Source organism: Pongo pygmaeus, chromosome 10 (genome assembly GCF_028885625.2).
Source record: "Pongo pygmaeus isolate AG05252 chromosome 10, NHGRI_mPonPyg2-v2.0_pri, whole genome shotgun sequence".
Classification (NCBI taxonomy): Eukaryota; Metazoa; Chordata; class Mammalia; order Primates; family Hominidae; genus Pongo; species Pongo pygmaeus.
Window position 1 is genome coordinate 50,142,010 of NC_072383.2, and position 18,556 is coordinate 50,160,565.

Sequence of the window (18,556 nt, forward strand, 5' to 3'; positions counted from 1 at the left end):
CTTGGTGTCTCCATCACATAAATTCTTAATTTACTTTCACATTTGCTGACATACAATAATTGACAATTCTTCATGGCCTTAATCCATACTGAAGCTCAAATAATACTTATACCTGGGGATCCAATTAAATTTAAACAAGGTACCCCTGTAATCTTGGGCAAGTTAATGAACGCAAAATAGAGAACAAACAGGCATGCCTCACTTTAATTAGCAGAACTACTGACTTGCTTAAATTTCCCACAATCATAGCATCCTCTAAAGTATCCCACAGTGGGCATGGACAGTCTAACCCAATAAGTCATAAATTAAAATTAAACCAAGTCCTTGGCATTTATAAATTGGTTTGACAAAATGGGACACCATGGGCTTCCCCAACCCCTAGTTGAAATAGTTAATATGCCCCAGTGTAAATTAAAACAGGACCTTTAAGGAGTGAAGCTCATTAAATAGGATCTATTTAGAGAAGGGTTGTTTATATCCATTATTTTTCCATCAACAACCTAATTTGGCCTATTTTTAAACTTGGGAAAAATGAATGGTGCCTCACAGTGGATTACCACAACCATAATGTCATGGTCATGCCTACTAAGGCTCCATACCCAATATTACTGAAATTATTGACTTAGCCAATTGGCAGCTGGTAGATATTTCCTTCTTATGGATTTGGCTGTCGAATATTCTGTTGAATGCCCGTTGCAGCAGCTTCTCAGTCACAACTCGCTTCACCACCAAGGGGGCACGACGCAGCTTTCCCAGATACTCAGGGAGTGCCTCAACAGCGCTGCCATGACATGCAATTTTTGCAGCCAAGCTCTTAAATGCATCTTACTTTCTCCAGGGGCACAGATATGATTTACATTGCTGAATCCTCCTCCAAAGAGATGCATTTGATACACTCATTCAGGACATATAAATACCAAGGAGCTCAGAAAAAAAGGGTGTGCCATTGTCCCACAGGTCATGCAAAGTCCTGCCACATTAAATTTCAGAAATTATTTGGTAAACCAAGAACTACTCCATCCCTGACACTGTCAAAAAATAGCTATTGAGCATCTTAGCGCCCACAATATTACAATAGGCCCAACATCTTTTAGGTCTTTGGAGGTCCTGAAGGCAACATATTCTTCATTTACAAACTTTACTTAAGCCCAAATATGCTGCTACTTGCAAATCATCTCACCTTGCATAGGGCTCTCTTTAACAAAAGGCTCTAAAATCTGTCTAAATTGCAGTACAAAGCACACGCCCATTAATGCCCTCCAGAGACTCCTTCATTGCAGAGACTTTACAATCTCTGTGCTTCTTGGAGTCTCTGGGCCACACCCGATAGCCACTTTCCCTTAAATGTTAGCCCATTCTCCCTGTGAGTCATCAAAAGAACCAATCACATCTGAGTAGACTGACCCTCATGGTATCTCTAGGCTGATTGTAAACCTAGAAGAAAAAAAAAAAAAATTCTGCACACCAGCTTATATTATAAAAGCATTTTATTGAACACATTCTGGAGGTAGTTAGAACCAGAACAAAATTTGGGATTGGGGTGGGGATTCTGTTTTGATGATTTAGATTTGGGAAAACTTTGGGTTCTCGTGTCAGCAGGGACCATGCTGTGGGAAACCTGAAGGCTGATTTGAAGCAGAATATAGAACTGTGGCACGGGAGACCAGGGGCTGGGAACTGGACTCTCCTGGGAACCAAAGAATGTGGTTCTGCAATTGGCTTGGTCTAGACTACTCTCCAGAAAAGGATAAAACATGGCTTGAGCAACTGCCTAAAAGAGGCAGTCTCCATGGGCTGGGTTGCTGCACTTGGAAGGCAGTGATTTGCAGCAGGCTCTTAGCTCTTGAAGCTCTTCCGGGAGGAGGAGGTGGTGGAGACAAATTTGACGCTGGAGCTGCTACCCCCACCACTGCCAAAGCCCACCCCCAGGCCTCGGCCGCTGCTTGCACTGAAGCCAGAGCCCCCCGCACTAAGCCCACCACCTAGGCCGACACCTCCACTGCTGCTGGAGTAGTAGCTTCCGCTGCCACCTCCGCCAAGACCTCCACCGAGGCCACCGCCAAGACCTCCACCGAGGCCACCGCCGTAGCCACTGCCTCCGCCATATCCAGAGGAGACACTGCTTGTGACAACAGCTGCAGGGAAAGGAGGGAGGACTCAGTGAGACCATCTGCCAGGCTGATCCTGCATGGCCCACTTATTTGATCTGCCGGTGTTGGAGCACTCTACTGGGCCCCCTTTACGGAGTAGCAAACGAGGCCCAGAAGAACTGTCATTTAGTTAAGGTCCCTAAAAAAGTGGGTGAGCGTAAGAGGCAAGGTGCTAGGTACTGAGAGGAGCTAGGTACTGAGGGGAGCTAGGTACCACAGGGAGCTAGGTACTGAGGGGAGCTAGGTACTGAGGGGAGGAGATAGGTACTGAAGGGAGCTAGGTACTAGGGGCAAGGCAGGGGACAGGGTTCAAGAAGCATAGGATGCATGGCTTACCCTTTAAGAGATGAGACATGAGCCAGTTTGTTTCCTGTCCCAATCTGTCCTTCCCCTCCACCACCCACAACTTACTAAGTGTATTATTAGAAATAACCATATGCTGGGATGGGAAAAGTTTGGATATAGAAACAGCAGAATTCTGAGTTGGCACTAAATATATCCCATATTATTGTCTTTATTAACGTCTGTTCAAAGCTACTTACAGATGTTGACTGGTCCAACTCCTTCTCCACTGAGTCTGAAAGGGGAAAAATTGAATTAAGGGTTAACAGCTCCCAAAAAGACAGCATTAGTCTATGTGGCTAAGTCCCATCCTCTTGATTCGAGTTCATTCCATAAGCCAGGAGTCTGTATACCCAAAAGCTGCTTAAGTTAAAGGAAGGGAGAACTCTCCAGAGGGATTTTCCAATGAAGAGGGATTGACCTAGAAACAAGTTGTTAGGAAAGAATTATAATTCACATTCTCCTCCACCCACTATAGGGAAAGTATAAGAGATTTGGGAAATGTGATTATGTCGAAAGCAGTTTTTGCCTTGTAGGAGTTACATTCTGTGAGAGAACTTGGCACGGACAGAAATTCCTCCAACAGAAAGTAGGCAATGGGCAGTGTCAGAGGTTGAAGCAAACAGTAGTTTGACAATCCAAAGGTAGGTGAGTTTAACTCAGCTGGAGTAAACATGAAAGGCTTCCTGAAGGAAGGGGTACTGAGGACAAGGGTGGATGGAGGTGGGCATGACATGGATATTAAGGTTGAGCAAAGAACGTGGGCAATAGCAGAAAAGGCACAAGTGTCAAGACATGTTTGCTGAGTTACTCAGGTGCTTGGAGGACAGCCAGTGCCCAGGAACACTGGTGGGGAAAAAGAGACCAGAAAAGTGAGTTGAGGTCAGTTATATGGCCATGAGTCAGACTGAAATAGTGTTGATGATGTGTCATTATCACGCACAAGTCACTGATCTCATGTATGTGTGTTGTACACCCCACAGTAGAGCAGCTTCGCTTTATCAGCTGAGGACCACTTTGAGTTCATGCTGTCTACTCACCTGCATTCCTCGCCCTCCAGCAGCTTGCGGTAAGTGGCGATCTCCACGTCCAGGGCCAGCTTGGTGTTCATGAGCTCCTGGTACTCACGCAGCAGCCGGGCCATGTCCTGCTTGGCCTTCTGCAGGGCCTCCTCCAGCTCGGCCAACTTGTTCCTGGCATCCTTGAGGGCCAGCTCCCCACGCTGCTCGGCATCCGCAATGGCGTTCTGCAGATTGGCGCACTACAGATAGAAAGGAGGAGAGTGGGGTTGCTTGGGACCTGAGGTGTCTCCTTCTGAGATTCTGGGTCAGGCAAACCAAACTATCATGAATCCCAGAGAGAAACCAGTACATCGTGGGTGGCGGGACACTGAAACACTGGTACTGGATCTAGCTGCGTGTGTTTAGCAAAAGTAAAACAAAATAAAACAAAATAGGTGTTCCTTTTAGAGCTCAGGCCCCTTCCTTGCCCTCTTTCAATCTCACCCTACCTGTTTCTTGACATTGTCAATCTCGGCTCTCAGCCTCTGGATCATCCGGTTCATCTCAGAGATCTCATGCTTGGTGTTGCGGAGGTCATCGCCATGCCGGCCAGCTGTCTGCTGCAGCTCCTCATACTGATGCGGCCAGGAAAGAGGAAAGATTCTGTTTATATGAGAATGGGAAGAACTTTCCCAAAGTTCACAGGCAGTGAGTACTAAGTGGTGGCAAATAGTGTGGGGCTGGTTCAGGCTTTTCCAAGTTCGAGCTAGTCTAGTGCATTTGCTCTCCTGGAGACACTGGTATGAGATTCAGAGTGAGATTCTTTCTCAGGTCCTTGGGTTTAGATGGAAATTGTCTACAAGGCCATTCCTATAAAGCATCCCAATGGGCCTCAGCAGGTTCCAGGAGCCCCATTCTTAGTGTCATCATGGCCTAGAATCCTAGACATGGGTGTGTCCCCTCACTCAGGAGACAGTCTTTAGAGCACCCACCTTGGTCTGATACCAGGACTCGGCTTCCGTCCGGCTGCGGTTGGCGATCTCCTCATACTGGGCCTTGACCTCAGCGATGATGCTATCCAGGTCCAGGTTGCGGTTGTTGTCCATGGAGAGGACCACTGATGTGTCAGAGACATGCGTCTGCATCTGCGACAGCTCCTGCAGGGAGATTTGGAGTTGGTCATCTGGTTCTGTGTTATGTTATTTAATGTCAGTTCCATTCAAATCTTCCACTCATTGTGATATGACAACTTGAGGAAAAAAACCCACCCATGTGAAAAATTTAGATAAGTTTCTTACCGCATCAAAGAACATCTTCATGAAGTTAATCTCATCCATCAGTGCATCAACCTTGGCCTCCAGCTCCACCTTGTTCATGTAGGCAGCATCTACATCCTGGGGAAACAGGGATGGTTGGCACTGCACACACCGTCACCCTACTTAAGTGAGCTCCATGCTTAGAGAGCATAGCTGCAGGCTGCTAGTTCTCTCCCACCCACACGCACCTTCTTCAGCATCACAAACTCATTCTCAGCAGTGGTACGCTTGTTGATTTCATCCTCATACCTGGTGGTGAAAGGGATGGGAAGTGTTTGTTGGAGGATGAGCAACAGGTAAGGGGTCTTTATTATGCAGTCAACTGTAAGCCTACTTTTGCAGTGGGAAGGGGCTTCTCATAGGCAGAGAGGGAGGGGACACTGGTAGCATGAACCTCTGGCCAAGGTCCCTCCCCATTTAAATACTGCTTTCTGTGTAACTGCCTACCATATAATAATTCTATTATTGCTCTAATTCAGTTGTTTCAAGCAGATTCCTGCAGAAAAGCTGTGCTGTTTCTCCCCAAGTGCATTACCTAGTCAATTTCTCTAGTGTTCTTTTTTGAGCTTTCAGAGGCTTTAAAAAAAAAAAAAAAAGAAAAGAGACAAAATTAAATCTAGCATCCTAGTTGCTGGTTCGTAAGACTAAAGAAATTATTTGAGCCACCAAGCTGGGTTATGTCACCAGCTCCTGCTTTGAGACAAATCTATCCAAAGGCCCATGTACCGGGGAGGAAAGCCCCAGAGAGCAAGCCTCACATCAGGGCAGATTTCATCAGGTCGTGCCAAGGGCACAGAGCATGTTGCTCTGGCTGTTGGCTAAGTTCCTTGCAGAGGGCCTGAGCCTGGGGCTGGAACTTTCTAAACGTGAGCCTGGCTTATGTATTTGTTTGTTTGTTTTAGTACTGGAGGTGCCCACGGAAGGTATATCCTCCCAGCCCCCAAGGAAGGCATGGTAATACACTAGTAATGAAGCCCATCTGGTGCCAAGAAGACACCACCCTCTCCTGTGTCCACCCCCCACCCCAACTCACTTGTTCTTGAAGTCTTCCACCAGGTCCTGCATGTTTCTCAGCTCCGAGTCCAGGCGGCCCCGTTCCCCCACGATGCTGTCCAGCTGCCTCCTGAGGTTGTTGATGTACTGCTCGAACAACGGCTCCAGGTTCTGCCTCACGGTCTTGGTGCCCTGCTCCTGCAGCAGGGTCCACTTGGTGTCCAGAACCTTGTTCTGCTGCTCCAGGAACCGCACCTGGAGGGGAGCAGAGTTTGAAGATAGAGAAACTTGGATTTTATGTTCTGTGATCAACTCACTAAGGTGCCTCCCACCTCTTTCTGGCCCTCTAAAGCTTTCCTGTGCACTGTGCCTGGCCCTGGGCCCCAGCAGGGGAGGTGCAGACTGGGGCACCCAAACTCACTTTTCCAGGGGGGAGATAGGACACCTATCCAGGGCACAGAAAGCACTAGGAGTGCTGCTTGGAGTGTGTCCCGGCTCAGTGGTGGCTGCAAAGGCACTCAGGCTGCTGCCCATGCACTTGTCTACCTTCCTGTACAGTCAGCCCCATTATATATGGCATGGAATTCATCTCTCTGTCCAACAGTTGTCAAGAGGCCCTTGTGAGCTAACCTTTGAATGGGAAGAAATAATTCTACCTTCCCAGCTGCCAGTCTAATTCAGAACATGTCCACAAATCCAGGGCACAGAAAAAAACGGAAACACAGAACTGTACAACTATAAAGGTATTTGCACAAAGCCAAAACATCTTCCCTCTTCCTCTCTCTTTGGCATTTATTTCAGACTCACAGTGATTTTTTACAAAAGATCGTAGCTCACCTTGTCGATGAAGGAGGCGAACTTATTGTTGAGGGTCTTGATCTGCTCACGCTCCTCGGTCCTCACCCTCTGGATGCTGGGGTCGATTTGCAGGTTGAGGGGAGTCAGGAGACTCTGGTTGACAGTGACCTCTTGGATACCTCCAGGAGGGCAGACAGGAAAGCCAGGGCCACCGAAGCCACCTCCAAAGCCAGCTCCGCCACCGAGCCCAAAACCACCACCAGCTCCACCGCCGAAACCAAATCCACTACCGGCACCACCTCCAAAGCCATAGCTGCCTCCAGCACCAGCACCAAAGCGGTTCCTGAAGCTGCCACCGCTAGTGCTGATGGATATCCTCTTGGAGCCCCCCAGATTGTAGAGGCTCCGGCTGCCATAGCCACCCACTCCACAAGCACCCCCAAGGCTGACCCTGCCGAAGCCACCACCACCGCCACCCCCGGACCGGGACACAGAGGTGAAGCTGGTGCGGGAGACAGACGGGGTGATGGCAGAGGCGGTGCTGAAGCTACGACTGCCCCCACTCCGGAAGGACACACTTGACTGGCGAGACATGGTGGCTTGTTCCTGGTGGAGCAAGAGAACCGGGCACTAGTGGGTTGGGAGGTGCTGGAGAGAACAGAGCTCAGCAGGACGCAGAAGGTGGCTCTGTTACCCAGGAACGGTGATGCCCCCTTTTTATCCCCTCCAGAACTGGGCTGGGCGAGAGAGCTGTCGAGCTGTGAATGATTAAGTGGGCTGGGCATGCCTGGGGGGCAGCTGTGAGCTCACCCGTCACACCTGCACAGTGGTGTGGGGTGCAAACGCTTTCTTCCTGGCAGGCTCTGCTCAGTTAGAAATAACCTTGCCTTGCAGCACTGATCTCTTGGCAGCAAGTTAGTGACGCTGCTAGCAAGTATATCTTCACCATAGAGGCTGGGGGCTGTGAGCAGCCCAAAAAGGATGCCAGGAAGTGAGGGGGCATTGGCATGGCCAGTGTCCTGGGGACTCTTACAGGACCAGGGGTATTGACAACCATCCCAGTACGGTACATGCTGAGCACCTGCCCTTCCAGCTTGGGGAAGCTGTCCATCAGCGGGGGGCAAACGATTCCCCAGTGATCTGCTCTTACACTTTTCCAGGCAGCAGGTTGCTGCAGGGTTTTCCCCTCTGGGAAAGGCAATCTGTAGCCTTATATCTTGGTTATGTGCTAGAGGGAAAATAGAGTTTCATCCTTTTCTGCACAATTTCTTTCTTAGGGAAGGCACAGCTACCCCAGAGCCCACTGGGCAGATCTGCCTGCAAGGTTTAGGCCAGAGAATGTGGGAAGCCCTCAGCGCCCCCTATAAACCACTTTGACCTCTTTAGGGCCAGGTTTATCCTTCCATAACTCCTCCTAACTCAGCATTTTTTCTGCCCTTTGACCTTTTCCTTGCTGTTTGGCCTGGGCAGGACTCTGTGGGGGGCTTAGGAAACCCAGGGATCCCATGCAATCCCTTAAAAAAAAACCCTGAGACTCATGGGCTATAGCGTCTCTCTTCAGGGGTAGCTACTCTGCCGGCTCCCCAGCCCCCCAGGTGTGTTCCAGCAAGCTCTATTCTACTAGGGAAAAAATGAGTCATTGTATGTGTTGATACAGGCTGAAGGCCGCCACAAACACATACCTGCAGGAGCTTCTAATCTCATCAGGAACATGTTGAGAGTCTGACGGCCTGTTATAACGGCAAACCACCCTGTTCCAAGCAGCGGGACTTGCTCTGCTTTCTCTATGCCGTAGCCCAAAGCCTCCTTCAGGGCCAAGGCAATGGAAAACGGGATTCTAAGTCTATGGATTGTCCTGCCAGAAAGGCTAGCCAGAGCAGGCCTGTGGGCCCAGGCAGCTGGCATGACAATCTGCCAGTTGCTTTAGGGAGGGCCCTTTGAGATCCCCTCTGTAAAACTTGTCTGGGGGGTTGTGGCACCAGGTGGAGGAAAGGGGGTTTCTGATGAGGTTTTAACACACATCTGTTCCAAACCACACCCACTCTTTTTGGCAGCAGATCTGAGTGGGGCCACCTCTCTGCCGTCCCCCAAATAGAAGCAGGGCTCTCAGGCAGGACAGTGCTTGGGCTGTTCAGAGCTGTGGGGGGCGCCCTGTGGCCCGAGGCTGGAGGTAGGAATGCAATGGGGATGGGTTCAAAGCCTCAGGGAGGAGGGGCTATGTTCTCAAGAGTAGAAGAACAGGACCAGACCCAGGCTCAGGAATCTCTCACCAGGACCTGCGGTTGGCCACAAGGAAGCCAAGGCTGTGGGAAAATGACTCCCTGGTGCTGAGGATCAGATGAAACAGTGACTTCTCACCAGAGGGCTGCGATGAGCAAGCAGCTGACAGGTCAATCTCGGCAGACAGACCAATGGCTGGAGCCAGTCTTACAGGTCTTGAGCAAAACGGTTTGGGTGGCCTCCCTGGCTGGAGCATTTCTGAGACCCTCAGAGATGAATTGTGCTGAGCTCACCACTTTCACATTTGGTTGCTTTTTGGAGAACAGATGTGAGTGTCCTGGAGGCCTGAGACATACCAGGGGACTCTTGGCTCCTGATAGAACAGAACAGATCCAAGCCTGAAGAAAGTGTCTGAGGACTCGTAGTGGGATGCTCCCTCTCCACTTGAAGATCGATATTGGGGTATGTCCCCACCACCACATACACTCACAGGTCCCAGGTACAGGCCTCACTGCCCTCAGGGAAGCCCCACCCCTCCTGAGACACTGGGACATTCTTTTCTCCCCATTCATTCTCCTCCCAGCTGTGTTGTGAAGAAAGAGGACTTGGCAGAGCAGGAATGCGTTCTGGCTAGTCTGAGGATTGCTAGAGTGTGCCAAGCTCAGATCCATGTGCCAGGGACCAATGGTGAGTGTGTGGTGCTCCACGGGAACAGGGAGCGTGTGGGTGCTCCATGGGAGAAGCAGCAGCACTCTTCTGTCCGAGCTTCGTGGGAATCCTCCCGTGAGCAGGCAGGGCAGCCCCTCCCTCAATGCCAGACCTGGACAGGTATAAATAATGGAGCCGCTCCCGGTGGGGAGCCAGGCACCAGCACCACTGCAGCTCGGGAGAGTCCCACCCCAGCCTGGAATTTCACTGTGGCAGGAAGGGAGGGAATGTGTTAGGCTCACCAGGGAGCTTTCCTGCTGGGCACCCCACAGAGGCAGTTCCCAGGCTTGGTGGGACATGTTGCTCAGCTTCTCCTCTGGGTGCTGCTTTCCTCGTCAGCAGAAGACAGGGCAGGGCCCGCCCTGCTGCTCACCCCATCAGAGAAAGGACAGTAAGCCGGCTGCCCTGACCTCTCTCGCAGAGCTGTGTGGGGAATGTAGGACCTGGTCAGCATTTCACACATGGAGAAGCCCTTCACAGACACCAGGGAGAGGGTGGTATCCATTCGTGGAACAAGGGTTAGGCAAATCCTGCCATCCCAGCCCAGGATTCCTTCTCCTCAGAGCCTGCACTCCAATCTGTAGGGCTTTAGTAGAAGATACATTTAATAGAGCATGATAAATAGAACATGTTCAATAGAACAGCATTTGTACATATCCTCTAAGTCTCCCCCAACAGGGCAGTCTCCAAGGTTAGGGAACATCTCTGCATGGCCCACACCCTCAGCCCAGCCTTGGGCACTGGAGGTGTTCTGCAGATATTTTTTGGAGTGAATTGACAGACAGAAAATCCTCTTCCTCTGCTCCTTCCCCAGATTGTTATGTGAAGCCGACAATGGCAAGAACCTCAATTGTTTTTGCACCAACCTATATCTACACCAACCTATATATAACAGAATGTATATACATTATATATATTTACATATATTTCTGTGAATCCTCCAGCCCTATGCTGAGTCCCAGAGTCTTGTCCATCTGCTTTTGTCTCTGAGTCCAAGTCTACAGGATGAGTCTCTTGTCCCCTTCACACTGGGTATGCTCTGTGTTTAGGATTTAGGATTTAATCTAGCATTTAGGATTCTTTATTCCTTAGGCTTCCCTCCATCCTTCTTCTTCCCTCGCCCTTATTCTGAGGGTGTTCTGCATCTGAGCCCACTAACAAGTAGCCTGCACGTGCCACCCCAGCCCCCAGGCCCCTCCAGGAGAGAAAGAAAGCTTTAGTGGCCTCAACTTTGCAGCCCTTCCACCTCATGCTTGTTCAGCACAAAAAGTGGGGAGCAATAGTTGAGGTGTGAGTCACCCTATTCATTGGGCTATGGTTGGCAGCCCCATCAGGGAGCCTGCAGACAGATTCGAGGGATGGGGAAGGGCAGATGGAACAGCGGGCCAGCCCCAGATAGCTCTTCACAAAGCCCTAGCCTCGGGGGGAATTGAGGGAAGAATTTTCCTGCCTCCACCCAAAGCCAGAGGAATCTTGCCCCCATCCCAACCTGGGTCCCAGCTCTGGTCCTAGCTAGATTCTCAGGATCACAGGGCCCTGAGGGGAGTGGCCACTCTGGATCTGCAGAGCTGGACACACTACCCCCTCCCTCATAGAGCCCAGTGTCTCTAGGGCTTTCAGACCCCAGTCTGAAAACCAGACTAGGTAGAAAGGCAAATGTCCAGAAGTAAAGCAACTGCTCAGCCTTGGCTCAGAGGGCCTTTGGAGGTGAGTCTCTGCTGCCATTATTGAGGTCATAGTGACAAGTGACCTCGTGGAGTTCAGTTTTTCTTGTGCACGGGCTTCGCACACATTGTGGGTCACAGCACAGGTGCAAAAGCATGTGGCACCACTCCGGACCATGTCTCGGTCCTGACCCAGTCTGTGGATAGGTCTGGGACCCTGAACAAGTTGCCCAACCTCTCACTGCATAGTTTTGCCCTGTGGAGCTGGGAGAGAAGGGAGGGGCCTGGGCTCATTGGAGGGGCCATGCAAGCTGGAATTTTAATTTTGAGCTGGCTAGGGCTGAGCAGGAAGGGAGGGGCAGGCCTGCAGGGGGCTGTGGGGAGCAGCCTTGGCCCCCATCCCTTGGATTCAGCAGCCGATTGGCCCTGGCAGGAGAGGTGCAGAGCAGAGCCCTCCGCTTCCCTCCAGCAGGCCCCTGCAAGTCTGAGGAATGTTCTTCCCTCGTATGAAAGGTGTTTTGCTCATGGCATACCAAACTCTTTGAAAATCTCCCTTGGTTGATTGAAACTATGGGCTGGAAATCAACAAATACTTTAATTAGTCAGAGGGACTAAAAAAGGATATACAGCAAAATCCTCTGCGCTTTGCTTTCTCATAGAGGGTGGTTTTATTTTTTAAATAAACACGTACATAGGAGTGACCATGTGCCAGGCACTGTCCTTCACACTTTACGTATATGAATCTGAAACTGGAGCATGCAAAGAAGGGCTCTTAGCACTTCCTCAGCTTGGCCGTACAATGTAGGTGTGAGTGTGTCCCATACTCTGGGGATTTGCAGCCTCCCTCTTCAGTGGAGAGGCAGAGACACGACTCATTTACACCAGGTTGTGTCCCTGCAGGATCAGAGGTGCAGAAGGAAGCTTGCTGATGTCCCCAACTCACCCACTGTTCCATTTCTCCCTGCTACTTTCTGTTCTCTCACCAGTAGCCACAACTGGGAACGGGGAGGCAGAGGAGATGCTGCAGCTGCCCCCCTCCGAGTTTGTGTTTGGCTCAGGGCTTCCTGGTCCTGGGAGGGAGGGCAAGTGCCGGAGACAGAGGCTTATTCCATCTGGCTTTCCTGCTTTGGGTGAGCACTGATCATGGGTGGGGGGCAGGTGGGGTGAGTCAGGTGAGCTATGATCATGGGTGGAGGGCAGGTGGGGCGAATCAGTACAGAGGGTGGTTATGGTGGGGGAGAAAAGAAAGTAAAGGACAGCATTGAGGCTGGAGCTGTTGCCTCTCCCAGGGCCACCCTCAGGAAATGCACTCGGCATCTGCACAGTCCTCAAGGCCAGGGGACACCTTGCTGGCCCCAGTCCCACCGTCTATGTGAGACTGTGACCCTGTGTCCTTCCCCATTTCCTCCCTCAGACTCCGGGACACACTCGTAACTTCCATCTTCACGTTCCGTGGGCACATGTGAACACTGACCTGCTCACTGTCCACTTGGACCAACGATCACTGTTGAGGGTTTGTGAAAACAGGTTAAGACTTCTTCCAAGGGAGACACAGTGTGAAAAGCAACTGAGAAAAGAGAGTGTGCAGGAGCGTTTCAATTCATGCCAGTCATTGAATCAGGTCCTGTTCCACATGTGTGACTTGGCCAAGGCAGATGCCGTGCACTGGACTTCTGGACTCTGGTTGTGTGACCCTGTGCCCTTCCCCATTTCCTCCCTCAGACTCCAGGACTTCGAACACGGCTGGGTCTCCTCTAGGATCTCCTTACCAGACCCAGGATGGTGGCCCACACCACTTGACAGTGACGGGTCACTGTGCAAGGGCTGGGTTAGGGAAGCTAGCCTGACTTGGTTTCAGAGAAAAAAATCAGCCCCAGTGATCCATCCATAGAGGAACAGGCAGAGTTCAGGGAGGTGGAGCCTAACGCCAAGCCCTCGGCAAGGTGAGGTGAGAGCCAAGCCTGGGTCCTGGTCCTGTCCCACATGCTGTTGTTGCCCTGCACTGCCCATCTGGGCCTCAGCAGGAGCCTACTTGTCTCCCAGTCCAAGGCTGCATGTCTCAGTCCCCTTCAGAGAGCCATTTCCCGAGGGCTGCGTGCATGACAGGGCTGACAGGTGACCGTGATGGGTGAGGGTGGTTTTACTGCTCCCCACCCCTCCCCTGTCCCGAGCCCTCATGTCCAGGTGCTGGTCTGGGTCTTTCCAGGGAGTAGACTGGCCTTCAAGCCTAAGTTAGCACCGAAGCCTGTTCCTCAAAGGCATTTGCCTGCTCTAGGCCATGAGGGCCCACCAGTCTGCAGACTCTGATCGCCTCTACTCCAGTGGCTGATATAAGGAGTGAGAATTCCCACATGACTCCCTCTGCCCGTGCCCAGAGCCTCACAGTGCTTAGCTGGGCCTCCAGTCAAGCCCACATCCTCTGTAACACTTGTCAAGGACTCCCACTATTTCTTGCTCATTCACAAGTCCCTGCTCCCCAGGGCCTTTCAGCCTCACCTCCACTCTCCAGCTGGGTGGATCCCTTCACAGCCTCAACCCCATGCCTGCCGGTTCCCGATTTAATGTTAGGGGGTCAGTGCTCAGTGCTGGTTCTGTCTGCTCCCTCCCTCCCTCCACTGTGCCTCCCCACTCCCATCTTCTCTGGCACAAAACGTGAAACAAGGACCCAGATGCCTTCTCTGGCTGTCTCTTGCAAATGGGGGAGATGTGGAGATGTATCTGACGATTTCTAGGCAGCTTGTCTCTCTGAAGTTCTGGACTTTCATGATCCCCAAAAAGCTCACAGCGTGGGATAAGCCTGAGCCCCCGATTTGCTCTGTGGCTTGGTGAAAGATGACAGCAATCACCACACTTGAGTGGCACTGACTGTGAGCCAGGCATGGTTTTGGATGTATCAACTCATTTACTCCTCACAGCCTCGTGGGGTGGGCCTATTAGGATCCCTGTTTTGCAGATGAGGAAACTGATGCCCAGAGAGGGTAAGCAATTGGCAAGTGACAGAGCCTAGGTAAGAGCCCAGGCAAGGGTGTCTCCAAAAGCCCTTGTTGTCACCATTGTGGGTACTTGGATTTTCAGTGCAGGACTTGTGATTTGATTCTGAAGAGGACGACTTCAGCAGAGGCCTCAATCTCCGGACAGCCTGTGAAGGCAGCAAACAGAGAGGGCCCAGATACCACTCAGCAGTCAATATACCTCAACATCTTCCAGCAACCCCAAGAGAGAGGGACCCCTGCCCTGGAGTATAGACAGGGGAGCTGCCCTTGGAGACCCCCTCCCTCCTCTGAACTGCCAGAACCCAGGGCAGGGCCACTGAGACTCTGAGGCAAGACTCAGGGGATTGGGGTTCCCTATAAAATCCTATACAATGTCCTGAAGGGTGAAGCTTGGGGATCGCCTGACACCCATCTCCCTCCTACCCTGGCACTAGGCCCAGGGCAAAGCCCAGATGCCTCCTGGGGCAGTCCTTCCAGATGTCTGAGACTTGGCTAACAACCGCTGATACTTCCTAATACCTCGGGAGTAGCCCAGTGTGTTGGCCCAAGCTTCAGCGATTCCCTCTATTCCTCCCCTCTCCAAACCCCACAACCACTTATGGCCAAGACACTCAAACAGGGCCCTGCAACACTTCGTTCAGGATGAGCAGAGGCCATGATCAGGAGGGTATGAAATGGAATAACCCAGCCTGAGGATTATTTGGCGTTTTGCATCCTTTGGGATGGGCCAAACCACCCTGTGGCCTCATAGAGACTGACCAGCTCCTTGCATGAGGCTGCCCCACTTAGAAAAGAAATTAGCACCATTCACTGAGATACGTAGCCTCGTTGCTTTTGGTGATACTGGACCTGATTTCCTCCAGCCCTTCTTTGAAGTGAATGGATAGTGAGTGCTTACTGTGTGCCTGACATTGTGCCAAAATGTAGCATGCGTTATCTTACCTACTATTCATCCACAGGTGATCAGCACTATTATTATTCCCATTTTCTGAACCTCAGAAAGGAACATGTCTTACCTAAGCTCGTATGGATAATATTTGTCAAAACTGGAATTTGACCCTAGGTCTGGCTGCTCCTACAGCTTATGCTCTCAATCAGCACATAAGGGGAATTGCTGAGGGGACCCTGAAGAGCCAGTATCCCTGTAAGCAACATCAGCAGCCCATATACTGAAGTCACGCAAATAGACATGCCACTTAAACAAAATGGTATGCTCCTCTGCAAACCAGCTTTGACACAGACCTGCCATGCCATCACCCCTCCTAACCAGATCGCCACCTCTAAGCCCCAAGCCCTACCCAGGAAGAAATTCTGGGGGTGCCACTAGGGTCTTCAATGCCACAATGCCCCCTGCAAGATGTAGCTGCGAGCTCTCTGGGTCTATGAGGCCCAAATGCTCTGCACCTACCCATCAGCCTTCCCAGGCAGGGCCGTGCCAAGGAGTGAACAAAAGTTCCATTCACCATGACCCTCTCCCCGCCCCCACCATGCCCTGCTTCCCTCCTCTCCCTGCTTCCCTCCTCAGCCACCTGCCCCAGGAGTCTCAGCCAGTTTCTCAATCTGCTCTGAGGTCTTGACCCAGCCATCAGCCTCCTCATCCCCAGGCCATCCTGGAAGGGAGGGCCTCAGTGTCCAGGGCTAGGGAGACACTCCGCAGCCACTGACGCCATGCAGCAGATGCCATGACCTGTCTAGGCCTCTCGGGCACCTGACCTGGGCATCCCTGAGGGCTGGGCCCCCTCACTCTGGCGTCAGTCATGGCCTCCTGCAGGTTGGCACGCCGCCCTCAGCAAAGAACAATAACACGTTATGGTCTGCAAGTCCTCAGGTACAACATGGCTCCATTGTTCTGAGTCTGGAAAATGATCTCACTCTCACCCTGAGAACCAAGGTCCCTCGGTGAAGCGGGGCCCTCCTTTGCCCAGGAATGCACAGTAGCTTCTTATTGGCCTTATCCTCAACAATTCGTTCTTCTGGGTCCCCCTTCCTCATCATCCCTCCTACCATCTATGATAGGTGGAATAATGGCCCCCAAAGATGACCCTATCTTAGTCCCCAGAAACCGTACATCTGTTATGTTACATGGCAAAGAGAGATTAAGGCTGAAGATAGCATGAAGGTTGCTAACCACCTGACCTTAAAATAGGGAGATTATTCTGGATCATCTGGGTGGGCCTAATATAATCCCAAGGGTCCTTAAATGTGGAAGAGGGAAGCAGGAGACTGGAGATTGGAGTGACACCATCTGGGGTGAACTTGATCCCCTGTTGCTGGCTTTGATGAAGGGAGGAGGACCATGAGCCAGGGAATGTGGGCAACTTCTAGAAGCTGGACATGCAGGGAAGCAGACTCTACCCCAGAGTCTCCAGGGGAAGTCAGCACTGCCAGCATCTTGATTTTTGTCCAGAGAGAATCTGACCTCCAGATCCATCACATCTCAAATCTGTGCCGTCTTACCAGAGTTTAGGATAACTTTACTACAGGAAGAACAAGAAACCATGTCTAGACACACCATCTCTATCTAGATTCTGCTGCGGCCAAGGGAGCCTTCTCTTTCTCTGCCACACTCAGGAGACTCTCTTCCACCTTCATGGTCTCCTCCCCTGGCCCTGCCTCCCAGCCCTGCCTGCCCTTCCTTCATCATGAATTCTGCTCCTGGAAGCTCCCTCCAAAAGGTGGCCTCCTCCTGAGGACCGCTTTTCACCTCACTTACTTGCCCACCCCACAGACCTCGCTGAGCACCACTGTGTAGCCGCAGGCATTGGACTAGGTCTATGGAATAAGTGAGCAGGCAGCCTTCACCATCTGCTGGGAAATCTGCCAGGACCCTCTGCAGGATGTGTGCTTTACTGCCCCAGCGTCTCTATGTGTTTGAGGGTTTTGTCCACCGGTCTCAGATCGAAAGCTCACTGTGGATTTGGTCCCTGAGTCTACCTTCCTCAGTACAGACTTCCTCTCCCCATCCCTCCACATTCCTTTGCCCTGAGGCTCAGCAGGAGCTGTGCCCTGTGCTGACTGCCAGGCTTATGTGCTCACTCTCTGGCTGAGGGGAGGAATAACTGGGGCTGGAATTAGACCCACCCTTTGGCTACTCTTTGATAGCAGTGAGCCCTCAAATCCATGCCTGCTCTACCCTGCGGTCTGGTGAAGCGCACCCAACCTTCCCAGCCTTCTCCTGGTTTGTGGAGGGGATTGGTCTCCCAGCAGCTTGGTGGCCTCATTTCCCAGGCAACTGGCTCTGCCCATTGCTGCTTTTGTCCACTTTTGGTTCTTCCCCCATCACTGGCTGCTAGGTACAGGTTCTCACTCTGGAAAGGCCAAGGAAGGCAAGATGGCAGCTTGCAGGGAATAGTCTGGTTGGTGAGGCATCTGTCTGTCCTAGAATATGACACCATAACTGGGATTTCTCTGAGGTTGTTGCCCTGGCAGACAAATGTAGACATTTCCTGAGAGGCCCAGCTCCTGTGGGGAGGCAGTGAAAACCAGCCTGATGCACACCTTCCCCCCAGATAGTCCCAGAGGGCTCAGCCTGAAAGAAATGGACTCCATCCATCTTCCCAAGTTGTCTTCTTAGTTGGCAGACAACTGTGGCACCCTTTGTGTAGAATCTTGACAGAGTCTACTCATTGAGGAGAAGAGGGGCATGCCACATAGGTTTATCTCATCATGACCTCAGCAGGGAGCACAATCTAAAGACAAAGTATTTGATCTGAAAATAGCTTTGGGCTGCTCAGGAGTTCTGTCCTGCACTTCACCCTACACCCTTGTGAGGGCTCCCACAGCCTGCACCCTCTCCACTCCCCTGCAAGAAATGAGCATGGTGGGTCCCACTGCTGGGGGACAGCTCTAGATGAAAGTGGAAGGGAAAGAGTAGACGAGACCTTGAGTTTCCTCCCTGAGGAAGCCAATCCAACGTGGGAGTTCTAACCCCCAATCCTGGAGTTCACATTACCAAATTCAGCCCCAACTTGTGAGTCAGCAGGGCAGGTGCCTCCCAAGGCCTCCAGCGCCATCGATTACCTGCCTCGGTCAGGTTCCAGAGCCCAGCTTGGCCTTGGGCTGGGCAGCAGGTTGGCCCCAGTCTTCCTTCCTATCTGCTCAGGTCCAGCCTGCAGTTGTTTTCCATGGACAAGAATCCTAAGGTGGCTGAGGCAGGCTGTTTCCAAAACCCTCCTGAGGGCTGAGGGCAGGAGCATGTTAATCAGGCTTCAGAGTCTATACTCCCTGTTCCTATTCATCTTGCTCTGAAGCAGAATTGGCCTTTAACCAGCCTGGGAAGCATCTCTCATCAGGCATGTGCCTGGGCCCTAAGTGACACCGGCCGCCTGGTCGCAGACATGCTCCTCCGCCTGCCTCTGAAAGCAGAGTGGC

General features: G+C 51.6%; 1 protein-coding gene across 2 annotated transcripts; it reads right to left on the reverse strand.

Annotated features, from left to right (window-relative positions):
- Positions 1–1,469: 1,469 nt before the first annotated feature.
- Positions 1,470–11,215, reverse strand: KRT5 (keratin 5). Of its 2 annotated transcripts, none has more exons than XM_054444593.1 (14): positions 11,018–11,215; positions 10,450–10,567; positions 9,771–9,951; positions 8,871–9,193; positions 8,283–8,406; positions 6,640–7,828; positions 5,843–6,057; positions 4,998–5,058; positions 4,792–4,887; positions 4,486–4,650; positions 4,003–4,128; positions 3,533–3,753; positions 2,693–2,727; positions 1,470–2,135 (listed from the first exon to the last, which is right to left on the reverse strand). In XM_054444593.1, exons 6-14 carry the CDS (start codon positions 7,192–7,194, stop codon positions 1,837–1,839), a joined length of 1,773 nt encoding a protein of 590 aa, XP_054300568.1. In that variant the 5' UTR covers positions 7,195–7,828; positions 8,283–8,406; positions 8,871–9,193; positions 9,771–9,951; positions 10,450–10,567; positions 11,018–11,215; the 3' UTR covers positions 1,470–1,836. The 2 variants fall into 2 exon arrangements, with proteins under 2 accessions (XP_054300568.1, XP_054300569.1); XM_054444594.1 differs by having other exon boundaries at positions 8,871–9,640; positions 11,018–11,208.
- Between the last annotated feature and the right edge of the window lie 7,341 nt (positions 11,216–18,556).

Coding starts and splice junctions, on each gene's coding strand:
- KRT5 (XM_054444593.1), bottom strand. CDS start 7,194: ATGTCTCGCCAGTCAAGTGTGTCCTTCCGGAGTGGGGGCAGTCGTAGC. Junction 5,059..5,842: donor GTGGAAGACTTCAAGAACAA/GTGAGTTGGGGT, acceptor TTTCACCACCAG/GTATGAGGATGAAATCAACA. Junction 4,888..4,997: donor AGTTTGTGATGCTGAAGAAG/GTGCGTGTGGGT, acceptor CTGTTTCCCCAG/GATGTAGATGCTGCCTACAT.